Source organism: Zootoca vivipara, chromosome 16 (genome assembly GCF_965207765.1).
Source record: "Zootoca vivipara chromosome 16, rZooViv2.hap1.1, whole genome shotgun sequence".
In the NCBI taxonomy this organism is placed as follows: Eukaryota; Metazoa; Chordata; class Lepidosauria; order Squamata; family Lacertidae; genus Zootoca; species Zootoca vivipara.
In genome coordinates, this window is record NC_142599.1 from 27,960,691 (window position 1) to 27,976,015 (window position 15,325).

General features: G+C 50.1%; 1 protein-coding gene across 1 annotated transcript in view; it reads right to left on the reverse strand.

The window, feature by feature from the left end:
* Positions 1 to 336: 336 nt before the first annotated feature.
* The window catches only part of MAP4K2 (mitogen-activated protein kinase kinase kinase kinase 2), a 35,871-nt gene continuing 20,882 nt past the window's right edge, over positions 337 to 15,325 (reverse strand). Inside the window, exons 17-32 of the mRNA XM_035098275.3 lie at positions 15,237 to 15,273; positions 14,972 to 15,143; positions 12,491 to 12,603; positions 11,923 to 11,964; positions 11,649 to 11,733; positions 11,481 to 11,560; positions 10,154 to 10,214; positions 9,803 to 9,926; positions 8,998 to 9,056; positions 7,523 to 7,626; positions 7,193 to 7,364; positions 4,666 to 4,734; positions 4,463 to 4,549; positions 4,194 to 4,264; positions 3,285 to 3,340; positions 337 to 2,383 (exon numbers count right to left, since the gene is read on the reverse strand). Of these exons, the coding sequence (XP_034954166.3) occupies positions 2,296 to 2,383; positions 3,285 to 3,340; positions 4,194 to 4,264; positions 4,463 to 4,549; positions 4,666 to 4,734; positions 7,193 to 7,364; positions 7,523 to 7,626; positions 8,998 to 9,056; positions 9,803 to 9,926; positions 10,154 to 10,214; positions 11,481 to 11,560; positions 11,649 to 11,733; positions 11,923 to 11,964; positions 12,491 to 12,603; positions 14,972 to 15,143; positions 15,237 to 15,273 (1,420 nt within the window). The 3' untranslated portion in view covers positions 337 to 2,295. The remainder of the gene's footprint in view (positions 2,384 to 3,284; positions 3,341 to 4,193; positions 4,265 to 4,462; positions 4,550 to 4,665; positions 4,735 to 7,192; positions 7,365 to 7,522; positions 7,627 to 8,997; positions 9,057 to 9,802; positions 9,927 to 10,153; positions 10,215 to 11,480; positions 11,561 to 11,648; positions 11,734 to 11,922; positions 11,965 to 12,490; positions 12,604 to 14,971; positions 15,144 to 15,236; positions 15,274 to 15,325) is intronic.

Sequence of the window (15,325 nt, forward strand, 5' to 3'; positions counted from 1 at the left end):
ACTTTTTAAATTATTTGTGGGCTTTCCCCACATGTAATCTCATGACAGATTACAATACCAATCCCCTACTGAGTCAACCCCATGGAATTCCTAAAGAAACACACAGAGATAAGCCAGGTCCTCTTTTTTTTAGCCCTCCCAACCTCTTAACCAGCTATGGAGGAGCATCACAGAAAGAGAAAGTTGGTAAAGCTAAAGGACCCCTGACAGTTAAGTCCAGTTGCGAACGACTCTGGGGTTGAGGTGCTCATCTTGATTTACTGGCTGAGGGAGCCGACATTTGTCCGCAGACAGTTTTTCCGGGTCTAGATTGGACTAAAACATCACACCAAAGGCTCCCAATTCAAAATTTAACAAAGTCAGATCCATTCATTCCACACATCCACTGGGGAGTAAAATACCACAATTTAATATCAAACCCTCACGTTAAATAGCAATTTTCTTTTCAAGTTTGGGTTTTCTCCCCTCTGTTCTCAGACAATAAATTCCAGCTTTAGCAATTAAAAACCACAGAGATATTGGCATCCTGGGAAGGAAAGTTCCTGGCATCCAAGTTAAGCGGAGTTGCGGTCAGCCCTGATGGTCCACAGTTGTGATTCTGATGGGGAGTCTCTTCTGGGCTTCAAAGGCAGCAAAGAAGGGCCCCCAAAACACACACAAACCTCCCCTGAAGTGACTCATGCTGCCTTCCTCTGCTTTCAAGGCAAGCTGAGTCAGTGTGCCTGGCAGGAGGACCACAGCAGCAGTCCAGTCAGTAGTCATTCAGCCAACCTACCCCCCCCCAGGGCAGGACACCCACAACACATGGCCCAGCTGGAGCTTCACCGCCTGCCTCAGAGTGAACATCTATGCTACTAAAAGGAGGCCAAAACCCCAGACAGTACATTAAATGTGTGACTGCACTTTAAAGTGAACAGCTGAGGATCAGGATCCTTCCCCCAGCCCTCCTGCCACACCATCCTGCAGGCAGCTATTTACCCTGCGAGAGAAGCTCCTATTCCCTCATGGGGACCATTTTCATCAGGACTGTGGTTCATGGGGAAAAGATTCAGGCCTCCTCCTCCTTGCATTCCAGATAGCAACTACAGTATAGGTAAGGCCATGACATGCTGGACGAAAGACACCCCACATAACATGACATGCAAGTTTGCATTTAATGTGTTTGGTTACACCCCCTTTTTATAAAAAACAAAACAGGCCATCAAGCAATGCAAGAAGCAGATGTTTATCATACTGTCTGGTTTGGCTCCCATAGTGTAAACCTTCTCAAAACTGGCTTGCATTGCATTCTCTCTAAAGGCCCCTGGGAACTGTAGGGTTTTGTTTTGTTTATTTGCAAAGGTTCCACTAGAGATTTGCAAAGATTCCACTAGAGATTCCACAGCCCCTTTCACAGTCCTGCATGGGGATTAATTACAGTGATGGACAGAACTGGCCTGGAGCACCTGAGAGGCTCTGTTGGGCGATGAGCTCAGGTGCCACCTAAGCCACCACTGTCTCACCCAAAATAACAACCATCCATACAGGGAGGCAGTTACTCTCCCTACCTAGTCAATCAACAAGCATGACACCCAACCACACACACACACACACACACACACGCCAAACCCCCATAGACACCCCACCTCTTTCATCATCATCATCATCACTCAGCCCTGCCCATCTTCAACATTTGTCCACTCAGCTGTCCAGCCACAAAACAAATGTTGCCCGACCCCCCCTAGTCAATGGGGGCAGGCCAGAATCTCAAAGTGCCCTGAAAGACCTTTAAATTAAAGCTCAAGTGCTAAGGGAAGGGGGGGTGCGCTTCCCCCACCCAACAAACGATTGTCTTCACACGGCAGCAGATTTTGGCGCCCCTCCACAGCATCACGGGAGCGCAACTCGTAAAGGGAAGGAGGGAAGCATTCAAGCAGGCACAAAGGGTCAGCCAGGAAAGATTTGCAAATTCTTCCCAATGGCTAGTGGTCAAATTATTGCAAAAGTTTCTCAGGAGTTGCTGGCCTAAGTCAGGAGGAAAGAGCTCCTCCCATCCTTGGGCACAGCAGGTTCTCAGGAAGACAAGGACGACGGGCGAAGAGCGTTTCCGGAGCCAAGCCGAGGTTGTGTCCAGTGTATGTGGCAGCAGAGCGGGGACTCTTCTGATTTCCAACCCCTCTCTGCCACTCACAGGTGTTGGCAATCATCTCTGCCATCAGCAGGCATGGCTTGCAGCCCTCTGTCTCCAACAATAGTGCATCCCCACGAGGCTGAGCTGACCACCTCCCAGAGGCTGGAGGCTTTGGAAGGAGGTCGTCAGTAGCTGCTCTCGTGACCCGTCAGGATGTAGAGGTTGCTCTGCGCCGTGGGGTTATCTGTAGGGGTGCTCTCCAGGATGATGTCTCTGGCAGGGAGGAGAGAGAGGAGGCAAGAAGAATGAGCAGCACAGCCCATGTACAGGCATGTGCTAGGCAGGCAACGGAAGGGCTGGCACAGCAGCCCGCAGGCACAGCCAGGGCGATGGCAAGAAGTACCCCGGGACCGGGCAGGGACTTTGCTGCCCTTTGAGAGGGAAGGTGGGATAGAAATTTAAAAAAATATTTTTAAAAGGCACAGGGAGGAAGGAAAGCTTTCAGTGCACACCAGTCGAGAAACTGGCCCCGTTTGCTTGCAACACTAGCTGGTTTTAGCTGGTTTTTTATCTGTAAGCCTTCTGTCGTGGAAAAGGTGGTTTATAAATAAATATATAACAACCACCATGCTGAACAGAGAAATGTCCTTACCATGCATCTCTGAGTTTTGGGCTTCCCTGCTCCACAGCCTCCTTTCCTCCCTCCTCTGCAGTGAACAGGAGGATGAGGAGGACTCCAACAGAACTGTGTCTTCCTTTTTGCAAAATCCTGGCTTGTCGTTCCATTTGAATCAGAGATTGTGGATAAAAGCAAACGCCAGCCGTGGTCAAAACAAGCCAAGACACCGTCCAACCATGCATTTTTTGACGAAACCAGAGCTTGTTTCCAACCACAACCTGCGGTTCAAACAGAACGACAGGAGGCTGCAAAACTAAACTCTGCTGGAGCCCTGGCTGCACCAAAAGGAGGAAGGGAGAGGCGGAGACAGGCTGTTCCAGCTCCTCTACAGAGCACTGGACTGTGGTTTAGTGTGGCTCGTGAACACACCCACTCAGCCAACTGGCAACGTACTGTATGTGGATCAGAGGGGACACTGAATTCCATGTGACGTGGCCACAGGAAGGTGGGAAATGGAGAGATGTTGAGGTCTCCTCCTCAGAGGCATTTCCTCACCTGTGAGCTCCCAAGACCCGGAACACTCTGGACTCATCCGCCACCTCCTGCGTCACCTGTTACAGAAGGAAGGGACAGCTGAGTGGGAAATCCCCACGCCACATTTATCAAACCCATAATACCCTTTAACTTCTTAAGAAAGGAAAAAGAATTAACCCACTGCTCCTATTAATTACCTCACATTTTCTACTCTATTAATGATGATGATTAAAATTAACTGTATTTATATCCCACCCAACTTTCAAGGAGCTCAGGATTGCTGCACAACCCACCACTTTATCCTCACAACCACCTCCTATGAGAACCAATGGTGGCCTCAAAGCCATTCAAGTGGGTTTCATGGCCAAATGAGGATTTGAACCCAGGCCTGCCCATCTCTAGTCCAAGAAACCACTAAGCCACGCAGCAGAAAGGCACCACTTAAACCATGAAAGGAGAGTGCAGTGGAGGTCAAGAGATGGGAAGATGCCTTATACTGAGACAGACTGTTAGTCCATTTAGCTCAGTCTGGTCCCACACTGGCAGCATTCCAGGGTTTGACCTGGGACGTGTTGCATGCAGAGGAAATGCTCTGCCACTGAGCTAAGGACCTTCCTGAGTGGGTGGGAATACATAGAATTGGAAGGGACCACAAGGATCATCTAGTCCAACCCACTGCAATGCAGGAATCTTTGGTCCAATGTGGGGCTCAAACCCACAACCCTGAGATTAAGAGTCTGATGCTCTACCAACTGAGCTATCCTCCGTACGTCAAATGTCACAGACGGAAGGCACACAGTCCAGACAAAATAGCACCTCGCCACCTCCACTGCCCAATGGAGCTTAACCCGTGTTATCTCTGATGGTCCTGTTGACAGGCTGGTGGTTTGATGCCCACAGGCCCCTCTGCCCCAAGCTGGCCGGACTCACCTCACTGGATTCCAGGCTTCGGCCTTGCATGCCGTGTTTCCAGAAGGCCAGGACACTGTCCTGAAGGCACACTGCAAGAATGGGGAGACCGCAAGTGAGCAAACAGCCCAGAGGTTGGCTATCACAGCAAGAGCCTCTTAAACTCAGGAATCAGGAACCCCACCTCCCAAATCCGATACTGCCAGAGGGATGGCAATCGAGGATCCACGCCCCGTTTGGGAGGCCTCAAACCCCACCCCGACACACCCCGCCCAGGTACCCTCACCTACCAATGGTCTCGATAGGGAAGTGGAACGTGAGTTCTGGAGGAAGGGCTCCCTGAGGGGCGCCGTGGAGGTTCACCACCCTCACACAACCTGAGGGAACGAGAGAAGGAGGGGCAGCGTTGGCCAAAGGGCGAAGAGGCAAGCGAGGGGAGGGGCAGCAGGCAGACCAAGGCCGAGGGAGCAGGTCAAACTGGGGAAAGACTTACGCTCAAAACACACCAGGACAGTGTCTCGGTCCATCTGCGTCACGTGGCTGGCCATGACCAAGGGCCGACCTGCAAGGAGAGAGGCATGGGAGGCTAGTCTAGGGCTGGCCCTGGCAGCAGGGGCGGGGGAAGCTGGGGGCCACATTCAGAGGAACGGGAGGAGGAGCAAGAGAGGCGAGGTGTCAGTGGGAAAAGAGAAGGTGGTTGGCATGCAGACTGCCCCAGTGACCTCTCCTTACAGGACAGGGAATGTCCCCTGCACGGAACCATGAAGAGCCACTGCTTGTCAGTGCAGTCAGTACTGAGCCAGATGGAGCAATGGATCTGACTCAGCATAAGGCGGTTTCCTGCGTTCCATTTTTTGCCAATTATTTTTTATTGCTTTTCAAAAAAATTAATGAATTTAACACCACATTAATTCAAACTCAATACAAATTTAAAAGTGACTTCCCACCCTGCCATCTTGATGTTTCACTTCCCACCCCCATTAACTGCTCATATTACATACGTTTCCAAATTCCATTTCAAAAATGATATTTTAGCATTTTATATTTGATTTTTTTCTTCTTCAATTTTCTTCCTCTTCATTACCCACCAGCTGTTCATTTCTGGATCCTGCTAGACTTTTGCTTAACTATAACATATTCCCTAATGCCAAGAAGAGACACTCTTCACTTTGTCAGCCCACAAATCCTTATTTTTAAATCAGTAATCCCCCATTAAAATCAATCTCTCCTGCTGTTTTACATACCCCAACATTTGACTGGTCCTAATAAACACAGACTGCATTCCTATTCAGTTCAGTCCCTTGTTCGGAACCATGAGGACTAGAATCTTATTTTATTTTTAGGGAAAGGGCAGCACAGCTCAGTAGTAGAGCATCTGCTTTGCATGCAGAAACTCCCAAGGCTCAGTCCCCGCTGGCATCTCCTTGTAGGGCCTAAAACCTTGGACAGCTGCTGCCAGTCACTGCAGGCAATACTGAGCCAGATGGAAGATTCTCTTTATAAAACAGCTTTTGCTGGCAGCTGGGTCACCTCCTGAGCCATGGGCCTTGGCAGCTGCCGGGCACTGCAATCTCTGGCGCCAGTCCAGCCAGCTGCCGTCTGGTTACTTTGCCTTTGACCACCCATTGTCAAATCTGCCCCACAGAACCGAACTCTTCGCATGCATCCTGGGTGATCCTGGGCCTGTCGTCATCTCTCAGCCTAACCCACCTCACAGGGTTGTTGTGAGGATAAAGCGGTTGGAAGGGGGACCATGTCTGCGGCCCTGAGCTCTTTAGTGGAAAGTCAAGATTAAAAACGCAATTTTATTTAACACAAAAAAATTATAATCGCAAACTTAGTTGGGCAGGTGCCAACAGAGTCACCATGCTCGGATGAAGTACAAAACAACTTTTTAAAAGCCCAGAGGGGGCAAACCCCATACAGCCCTGAGCGTAGTCAATGGTTTCCAGGAGCCATTAAATGCTGGATGTATGTTAGAAATGGAAAAGCTGGGGTTGTGGGGGCACTAGGCCTGCTTGAGACTCCCAACAACTTACAGGTGAAACTCGGAAAATTAGAATATCGTCGAAAAGTGCATTTATTTCAGTAATGCAACTTAAAGGGTGAAACCAATATATGAGCTAGATGCATGACATGCAAAGCAAGATATGTCAAGCCTTTATTTTATTGTAATTGTAATTATTTGTCGTTAGGCGGGTCAATTATAAATGGAATGTAATTAATGAAATGTAATAGCGAGGTTTGTTTTTGTTTGTTTTTGTATTATTGTACCTGTTAGTTTTATTACTGTGGAATTTCCAAAAGAAAAGCATTTGTAAAAATTAAAAGAAAAAGAAATAATATTAAGTTGCATTACTGAAATAAATGCACTTTTCAACGATATTCTAATTTTCCGAGTTTCACCTGTATCTTCTCCTCGAAGGGGACTGCCCTGGAACCTTAGTGGCTGGAACCTTAAACAGGATCATTCCCGTTAGTGGGGCCAGGATACCCTCCAACATTTGGGGTTGGGTCCATTGTAACAACAAAACCACTCAGGCCTATGGGGTGCATCTGTGGCAGAGATTATTTTATTTTATTATGTGTTTATTTATTCCTGCACACCTGGCTTTTGTCCTTCACCCTTCCTTAAGAAAAATGTAAGAAGAGTCCTGTAGGATCACCAGGCATCCCCAAACTTCGGCCCTCCAGATGTTTTGGACTACAATTCCCATCTTCCCCAACCACTGGTCCTGCTAGCTAGGGAACATGGGAGTTGTACGCCAAAACATCTGGAGAGCCGCAGTTTGGGGGTGCCTGGATCAGGCCATTGCGGGCCCCATCTAGTCTAGCATCCTGTTCTCACAGCAGCCAACCAGCTGCCTGTATTGGGAAACCCACAAGCAGGATTGAGCCCAAGAGCCCTCTCCACTCCTGTGGGTTCCCTCAAAAGGGGAGCAGAGGGAATTACGCAGCAGCTCTTAAAGGGGCCGTGCCTCATCCCTCCCCAACTCCATGCCAGTTTCCCTCTCTCTTACCTGACGGGCTTGAGGTGCTGAGGCCAGTGCTGAGGGAAAGGGTGCTGAAATGCAGCTCCGCCCCTGGCTGGTCGGTGCCGGTGACCCCCAAGCACACTTGCGGGTATTCCTCCGTCTCCACAACTAGCAGCTCAAAGAGGGTCAGCGGGACGGGCAGTGCCACAGAGACGTGCTGGAGAGGAGAGAATGCAGGCACTAGGTCTGACACTGCCCAACCACGCCCTCCCCGCCTGCTCCCTCGGGTGGTCTTTGGAATGCCAGAGGGGGAGGGGAGGGGGAGGGTCCCTCCTCCCACCCTGCACCCCCATTCCTGGCCCTGCACCCACTTACCTTCAGCAGCATGAACTTCTGCAAAGGCTCGTACCACTGCAGGAGGGCCAGGCTGGAAGGGAGTGCAGCGCAGAGGAAGGTACTACCAGAGTAAGGATTTCGCACTGAAATACAGAAGAACCGGGGGGGGGGGTTCAACCTCTCCAAAGTCCCCCCTGACCCCAGAAGAGCCTCCTGCCCCCTCTTCGGTCAAAGCCTCCTGCCCAACGGCAGCTGACAGCAGAAAAGGGCTTTGCTTCTCATGGCGCCTCTCCCCGTCTCTTGAGAAAAACTAATTCAGAGTGCAATTCTCTGTCCTTTCAAGAAGAAATGCAGCAGAGCATGAGCTGCGGGCAAGGAAGTTGTTGTACCATGTTGTGGATTGAGCCTGTTGTCATGCCCTCAACACTTGGGCACATGGGCAGTGCCATTTTAGCAGTGTCCTTATCTTTTAAAATAAAGCAGCTGTATTTTAATTTGGGCTAAAACACTTCCCCGCTTGCATTATTAAGTTCAGCGAACAAAAAGCCTTTCGGTTTAACATGTTGTGTGAAGGGCTCTCCATGTTCACACAAGCTCCGAAAGGCTGCAAAATTGCCGCTGGTTGCATGTGACTGTTGCTGGGTCTGCAACAATGCTGCTCTGAATCTGGAAGGCACAACACCCCACAATTCCTCCAGGGCATCATTTAGCCGAATTTCACTTGGGCTTTTCACTGCGCTTGTTTTTTAGGGAAATGCATGTGAGTGGGGAGGGGAGCTGCAAATTTGACTGCTAAAGGGCTTTGGGGGGCATTGATTACTATTTTCCCATCATGCCATGTTTCTCATCAAATTTTGCACACCCACAAGAGTCACCCCGTTTTCTTTTTCCAATGGATGAAGAAGTCATTAATCACCCACTTCCCCCTTTCAGCATGGCTTACTTCAATTCTACCCAACTGCATTTCTCAAAAAAGCACAACACTCCAGAAGGCTGGCATAACACAGGGCTACAACGTCGCCTCCACCATGTGGGATTTCATTTATATTTGCCAGGTCATTTTTTAAACGTTTACAAACTGTCATACACCCCCCCTCCTCTATGAAATAAGACCAGAGTTTAAAAGCTGCTCCCTTTTTGGCTTTGGGGTGGGGAATACTGGTGTGACCCAAATCGCAGTCAAATTTTAAATATCCAGTTCTCCACCGAACATCACAGGGTTGTTGTGAGGGCAGAACGGGGAGGGGAAAAAAATACATATGACCTCATGAGCTCCTTGGAGGAAAGCTGGGATATAAATAGAATTAAATAAATTACACTTTCATCTCTCTCCCTCTCCCCCTCATCTCCTCCACCCTCTACACACACCCCCCAAACTCCTCTTTCCCTCACACAGCCACCAACTGTCATTTTCCAACAGGCCTGCCCCCTCTCCAAAATGGAGGACCAGTCCTCCTTCCAGTGGAGTTAAGGTTAAGGAGAGGGAGAGGGAGATGGAAGGCCAGGAAACTCACCTACACGGCACTTCAAGCATCCTTTGGTGTCAGCTATCTTGGCTGAGAGGGCAAACTTCCTGTCAAAAGAAAGGAACGGCTTTAGGCCTTGGAGTGCGGGGGGGGGGGATTTCACCAGGTCAGAGGCAAGGGGGAGAGGGTCCTCCCCGCCAAGTCCGTCCTTAACTGAAAAGTCTGTCTAAGACTGAGCAGGGGACTGTCTTCTGTTTGCAAAGCAGGAACTCTAATACAGAGCTATAGTCCTCCCCCCCCCCAATGAAGTAAGACTCCAGTCCTCATGAGGCCCAATAAAGGAATTATTAAGCAGGAACTCAGGAAGCTGCTTTTATAGGAAATCAAATCCACTGGGTCCACCAGCCTCAATACCACTGGCATTGCCTGGTTGTGGCCCTTGCGGGGGGGGGGGGGGATTCAGGTGGGAGTCACCTGAAGTCACCCAGGGGGGATCCTCTTCTTGGGCATCACATAGGCTGGCTTAGGAATGTACAGGCCGCCTCTTAAGCCCAGGGGCATCCAGAAACCACAGCGTGGAGATCTGGGGCTCTGCACAGCTCCTTGCTCCTATGGGTCCTCTGCCTGCCCAACATCTTCCCCAGGACCCCACAGCTAACCCACCCCATTTCCAGTCACAAGCAGCTCCCTGGGAAGCAGCTTGGAGAAATCAGCCATACTTCCAACACTGTGATCAGACGTAGTTTGGGGGGGGGGGGAGAGGAGAGAATTTACTACTCTCCTCTCTTTGAAGTGGGGGCAGGGGCAGGGGGCAAAGGGCAAGGGGTGTCCCTCCCTCCCCGCCTCTCCCCACCTGGGGATGATCCGCTCTGTCAGCCGGTTGGTGGCGATGGAGAGGGGGACCTGCCGCTTCTGCAGCTGGCGCCGCTGCTCAAAGAGACCCACAAGGTTGTGGGAAGAGAGCTGGGAGGACTTCCCTGCAAAGGCAGAAGCGGGAAAATCGGGAGGATCATTTGACGGAGCAAAGTGGAAGTTTAAGCAGGACTTTTTATAAGTCCTATAGCCACGCACCCGATTGCCCCTCTAAACCCAAAGCGCGAAGCTCTCCCTCAGTCCCCTTAAATTGACCCCAATACCTATGGGCGAGATAAAAAGGGGGGGAATGTGCGGGGGGGATTTTCTAGCTCTGTCTCTGGACACTCACCAGCTAAGGTCAGTAGCACATTGTTCATACAGTAGAGCCAAGAGCACCTGTGTGGAAGGAGCTAGGGGAGGGGAGCAGGTGGGGGTGGGGGATGGGACGAATGGCACAAAGCAGGAGAGAGGGGGAGAAGTGGTGAGAGAGAGATCAGTCGCTTGAGGCCATCTCTACCATTTTCATGGCATGAAACAAGTGTGTCCAAGTTAGATACAAGGAACTTAATGAAGATTGAATAGTGTATATGTGTATATATATATATATGTGTGTGTGTGTGTGTGTGTGTGTGTGTGTATATATATATATATATATATATATATATATATATATATATGTTGTTGTTGTTTGGTTGTTTAGTCGTGTCCGACTCTTCGTGACCCCATGGACCATAGCAGGCACTCCTGTCTTCATATATATATATATATATATATATATATATATATATATATATATAATTTTAAAGGAGCCAGGAAACACAATATAAAATTTCAATGCTTGTAAGAAAAGCGCTTGTAGGGATAAGAAACCTCAGCTCTTGTGGGCATCTCTGAGCGATGAACGAAAGGGCCTCCTGAGTTGATCACCACCAAACGCCCCCACCCATCTGCCCTTCCTGTTGCGTTCCACGGGGGAGGTCCACCTCTGGTGGTGTTCAGGTTAAAGGCCCAAGCAAGGAGAGGCCAGAAGTTCCTAGTTCCCCTTGCAGGCAGGGCAAGGCTCAAGTGAGGGCTTAGCTTTGTCCCAGATCTGCCACTCCACATTCTGAAGCTCCTTGTCCGATTTCTCTTTCTTTCACCCCAGAGCTTTCCTCATGAAGACCCGCTCTTTAAACCTGACCCACAACAAACAGCAATTTGGATTTTCCATGGATTGCTGTTTGCTCCAGCTTGGCGGTAAAGAGCAGGTTTTTTGTGAGGAAAGCTCTGGAGCAAAAATTAGAACATTTGGAAACAAAGCTTTGAAGCATGGGTCATGCCTGGAAAGTGCAGAGGGAAGGTAGCTCTTGGTCCTTTGGAGGGAGAGCAAAACAGCTGCGATTCAGGACCACGGACAGCACCACTGCAGCCGAGGCCAAGCATCCATGTTGCCTCAGCCAGCAGCCCCTTGACCAATGCCTTCCACTGAGCATTGGTACTGAGCAGAGGTGTATTTTTTTTGCTGGCACCGCTCAATTTCTAACTGGGTAATTTGGCATCATTTTAATGTCAGATGATAAGACAGGTGGGCAGGCCCAAACCTGGTCCCATGGGGTGTGTGGAAACAAGGATCCGCCCCTGCTTCCCGTGGTGTTGAGAACCCTCCACCCCAGCTCCTCCCTCTTCAGGGTCCTCACCTTCTCCATTGTGTCTTCATGGAGCTCGTGGAGATTGAGTGTGTAGATGCCTTCTTCGGCTCCCACCACTAGGTAGAGATCTACGGTGGGGAAGAAGAGGGGGAAGGTCAGATCACCAGCTGCCAATCCCTGGTGCCAAGGTTCCACAGGAAACGTGTGGGGTTCTACCTCGTGTTTCTGGGTGGATCCACGTCGTAGCCGAGTTGATTTTCAGCGGACAGCCGTTGAAGACTTTGGAGAAACAGGCCCCCATCTTGGAAAAGAGAAGACACAGAAAGCTGGAGAGGGGAGCGGAGAGGGGAGCTGGAGACCCATTTCCAGGGCTCCTATACTGAGACCTACAAAATTCCTTTGCTGTAAACCCCCTGCTCCACTCCGCTCTCCTGGCCCCAGTTTGCTGGTGCATGTACCGCCCCTCCCCTGCCCAGTGAAGAGGACTTACGTGGACTTTTGGAGTGGGAGGCAACCCATGACACAGCAGCCTCTGCAAGAGAGGAGGGGTCAAGAAGAGGTGGGGGAAGTCACCAGAGAAGGAAGGAAGGAAGGAAGGAAGGAAGGAAGGAAGGAAGGAAGGAAGGAAGGAAGGAAGGAAGGAAGGAAGGAAGGAAGGGTGTCATTATTTGAAGGTGCCAACATATTGGGTTAACTCCAGACCCCTTCCCCTCAATACGATTGCAGCCTTCAACCCCATACCAGTAGCAGGTGGGGCGGGGCACTCCACATGAAAAACAGGAGCGTTGGGGGCTTTTTCACAAGAGTGTCCGGGAGCCAATCCATACATGTCCTGCTACTCCCCAAGCCCCACCTTTCCCTCTTACTACACCCCACAAAACACCTATATTTGGAGGGCACTCTCTCCGAAGGTTTTAGCCAGCTAGGTCACTTTCCGTAAGACCACTGTTTCCGCCACCAGAAACAGGCTTTAACGGTTGAATTATCTGCTCTGATCCCAGGCTTCCTTGCTTGGAGATTTTGGGGTGCTTCTGTCCCCCCCCCCCGCCCTGACTTACAGTGGCCTCTTCCTTCCTCTTCATGGTAGCCCATTCTGTGGAGAGGAGCGAGTCCACAGGCTTGGGGGAGCCTGTCCGTGAGGTATCTGAAGGATCGCCCAGATCTGCGTTGTCTGTGGGGGGAAAGACAAGAATCGCTGTCACACCGGCACAAATTAAAAGATTTAAGAAGGGGTCAGAAATAGAGCTTCTCTCTGCCAGATTCCACTTGCCCACTAGCCCACCATAGCTGTCAAGTTCTCCCTTTTTTTTTAAGGGAAATTCCCTTATGCTGAATAGGCTTCCTCACAAGGGGAAACTTGACAGCTATGTAGCCCACCCAACTGCACAGATGCCATCCTGGATGCCTGCTTAACCCTTTCCCTGCCAAGCCCCCTCCCACTACTCCGTTTCTGTAATGGCTTGGTTTTAATTGCCAACCATTTCATTTTATCTATTCCACTCCTTGCTGCCGGTTTGCTTTCTTTCTACTATGCCATTTTATTGCATGGTTTTATCGTTTTACTGTACAGCAGTTATTGGTTTATCAGATTTGATTCTCAGCTGCCATAAAGCCTTGTTTGTTTGTTTGTTTGTTTGTTTGTTTGTTTTTTAAAGTAGGACATAAATCCATTTTTTACAAAAATACATGCAATGAAGCCCCCAGCTTTGACCCCAACAGCAACAACCTGCTAAGCATCCTTTAAAGGTAAAGGGACCCCTGACCATTAGGTCCAGTCGTGACCGACTCTGGGGTTGCGGTACTCATCTCGCGTTATTGGCAGAGGGAGCAGGTGTACAGCTTCCAGGTCATGTGGCCAGCATGACTAAGCCACTTCTGGCGAACCAGAGCAGCACACGGAAACGCCATTTACCTTCCCGCTGTAGCGGTACCTATTTATCTACTTGCACTTTGACGTGCTTTCGAACTGCTAGGTTGGCAGGAGCAGGGACCGAGCAACGGGAGCTCACCCCATTGCGGGGATTCGAACCGCCGACCTTCTGATCGGCAAGTCCTAGGCTCTGTGGTTTAACCCACAGCGCCACCCACGTCCCTCAGCATTATGGCTTCTGGAGGCTGCTTTTAATTAAAAAACACACCCAAAACATTTGGGCGTGCGATGTGCCGGAATGCAGAAGCGAAATAGGAAGCTGAAATCTGAGTCTGTGTTTAACATCCTGCCATGGGTGACATGGAACTCCCTGGAGGCGAGCAAGGAAGCAAGTGGGCAAGCGGAGGATGATAGGAAGCTCCTGCCCCACTTGGCTCCCATTCTGGCCATAGAAGAGGAGCAGAAGGCTCCCCCAATCCATCTCCTCCTCCCCTTCTCCACCAGCCCATCTGGTAGAAGGGAAGTTGGTAAGAGAAGAGCTGTGAAAGCCTGAGGGAAAGTGGAAGCATCGGGAGGGAAACCCGGTGTGTGCCCCCCTCCAATTTCCCTCAGTTCCCCCCCCCCAATTTCTTTCCAAAAAAATGTGTGGCGAAATGGTTCCCCCTTTCCCAGTTTTTTATTCCCCCACACCCCAGGTCTTCGCATGTCTAGCTCAGAGGCTAGTAGCCTGTTTTTCCATGTTGCCTGCAGATGACAGAAGGAGCCAGTCTGGCATTATTGTTATTTACTATAGCAGAAAAACAAGAAAAACAAGCAGAAAAAAATCCTACACAAGTTTACACACAAGTAAGTTCCACCAGGAGTAATCAAGCATTCACAGGATTGCAGCCTATTTGATCTTGGGAGGATGTGACGAAGCAGGGTTTAATCGGGGGGGGGGGGGCTGAAAACTCAGGCAACAATAACTTATTGCCACCCTAACTAAGTTATCGTCACCTGAGCCTTCAGAGCCCCAGATTAAACCCTGCTTCACAGCTGGTCTTGAAAAGGCTGAATTCATTCAAACTGAGCATAATTCAAGATGGTGTGAAAATTCAGCACCTGGAAGAATCCCAGCTTTCAAGGAGGTGAAAAAGCAGGGAACAAGTTTCTGCTCAAGGTGCCTAATATATGCTTGACAGCGTGTGGCCGATTCCTGGGGAAATATCACAAGGGGCTGAATAAGATATCCAGTGAGGAAGAGGTGCAGCTTCCCCTTTCCAGCACTGGCAAAACCTGGAATGAATCATGTAGAATGAGGAGAAGTGGCTCCATTCCCATCATTTATACGTGTCACAGACTTTGACTTTTCTCAGTGCAAAACTGAACAGCCGCTTTTGGCAAATTTGGGCTCCGGGCATCGGAAAACTGGATAAACTAGATAGCCCTTTGGTGAAGAACCCACTGAGCTCAGAAGAAACCAGCTTCCACCAGAAGCCGATTCTATGTGCAGGGCCTATTGGCCAGCGCTTGTGCCGTCTCCAACCCCCCCCTCTCCCCAGCATGCTTTCTCACAGCTCTTTTCTGTAGATTTCCACTTTCAGAACACAAATCCCCTCTCCTAGAAGGGTGAAGACTCCAAACCTATTTTGGGGCCCCTCTGTGTTCACTGCAACCACTTCCTCCTCACCTGGCAGGCTCTGGCTTCTTTGACACTCGGGGGCTGGGAAGTCAAGGCCCTCTTCGAGCTCCCAGGGAGCCTTATAGGCCAGCTCCAGGTTGAGAAAATCCCACAGGGGCCCCCTCTTGATGGTGTTCATGTCCCCCTCACCAGTGCTGCTGGGCCACTGTTCCTCATGGACCTGAATAAAGCAAGGGAAAGGGCTTCTTAGTGGGGGAGACTGAGGTTGGGGAGGTTGTGGGGTAATGGGATAGATGCAATGAAGAAACGGTACCTTCTCTGTGGTGCCTGCTGGGCGAATGGTGAGGCTCCTGCAGGAGACAAGGGACTCATCAGAACAGGAAGCGGGCGGTTATTGGCTTG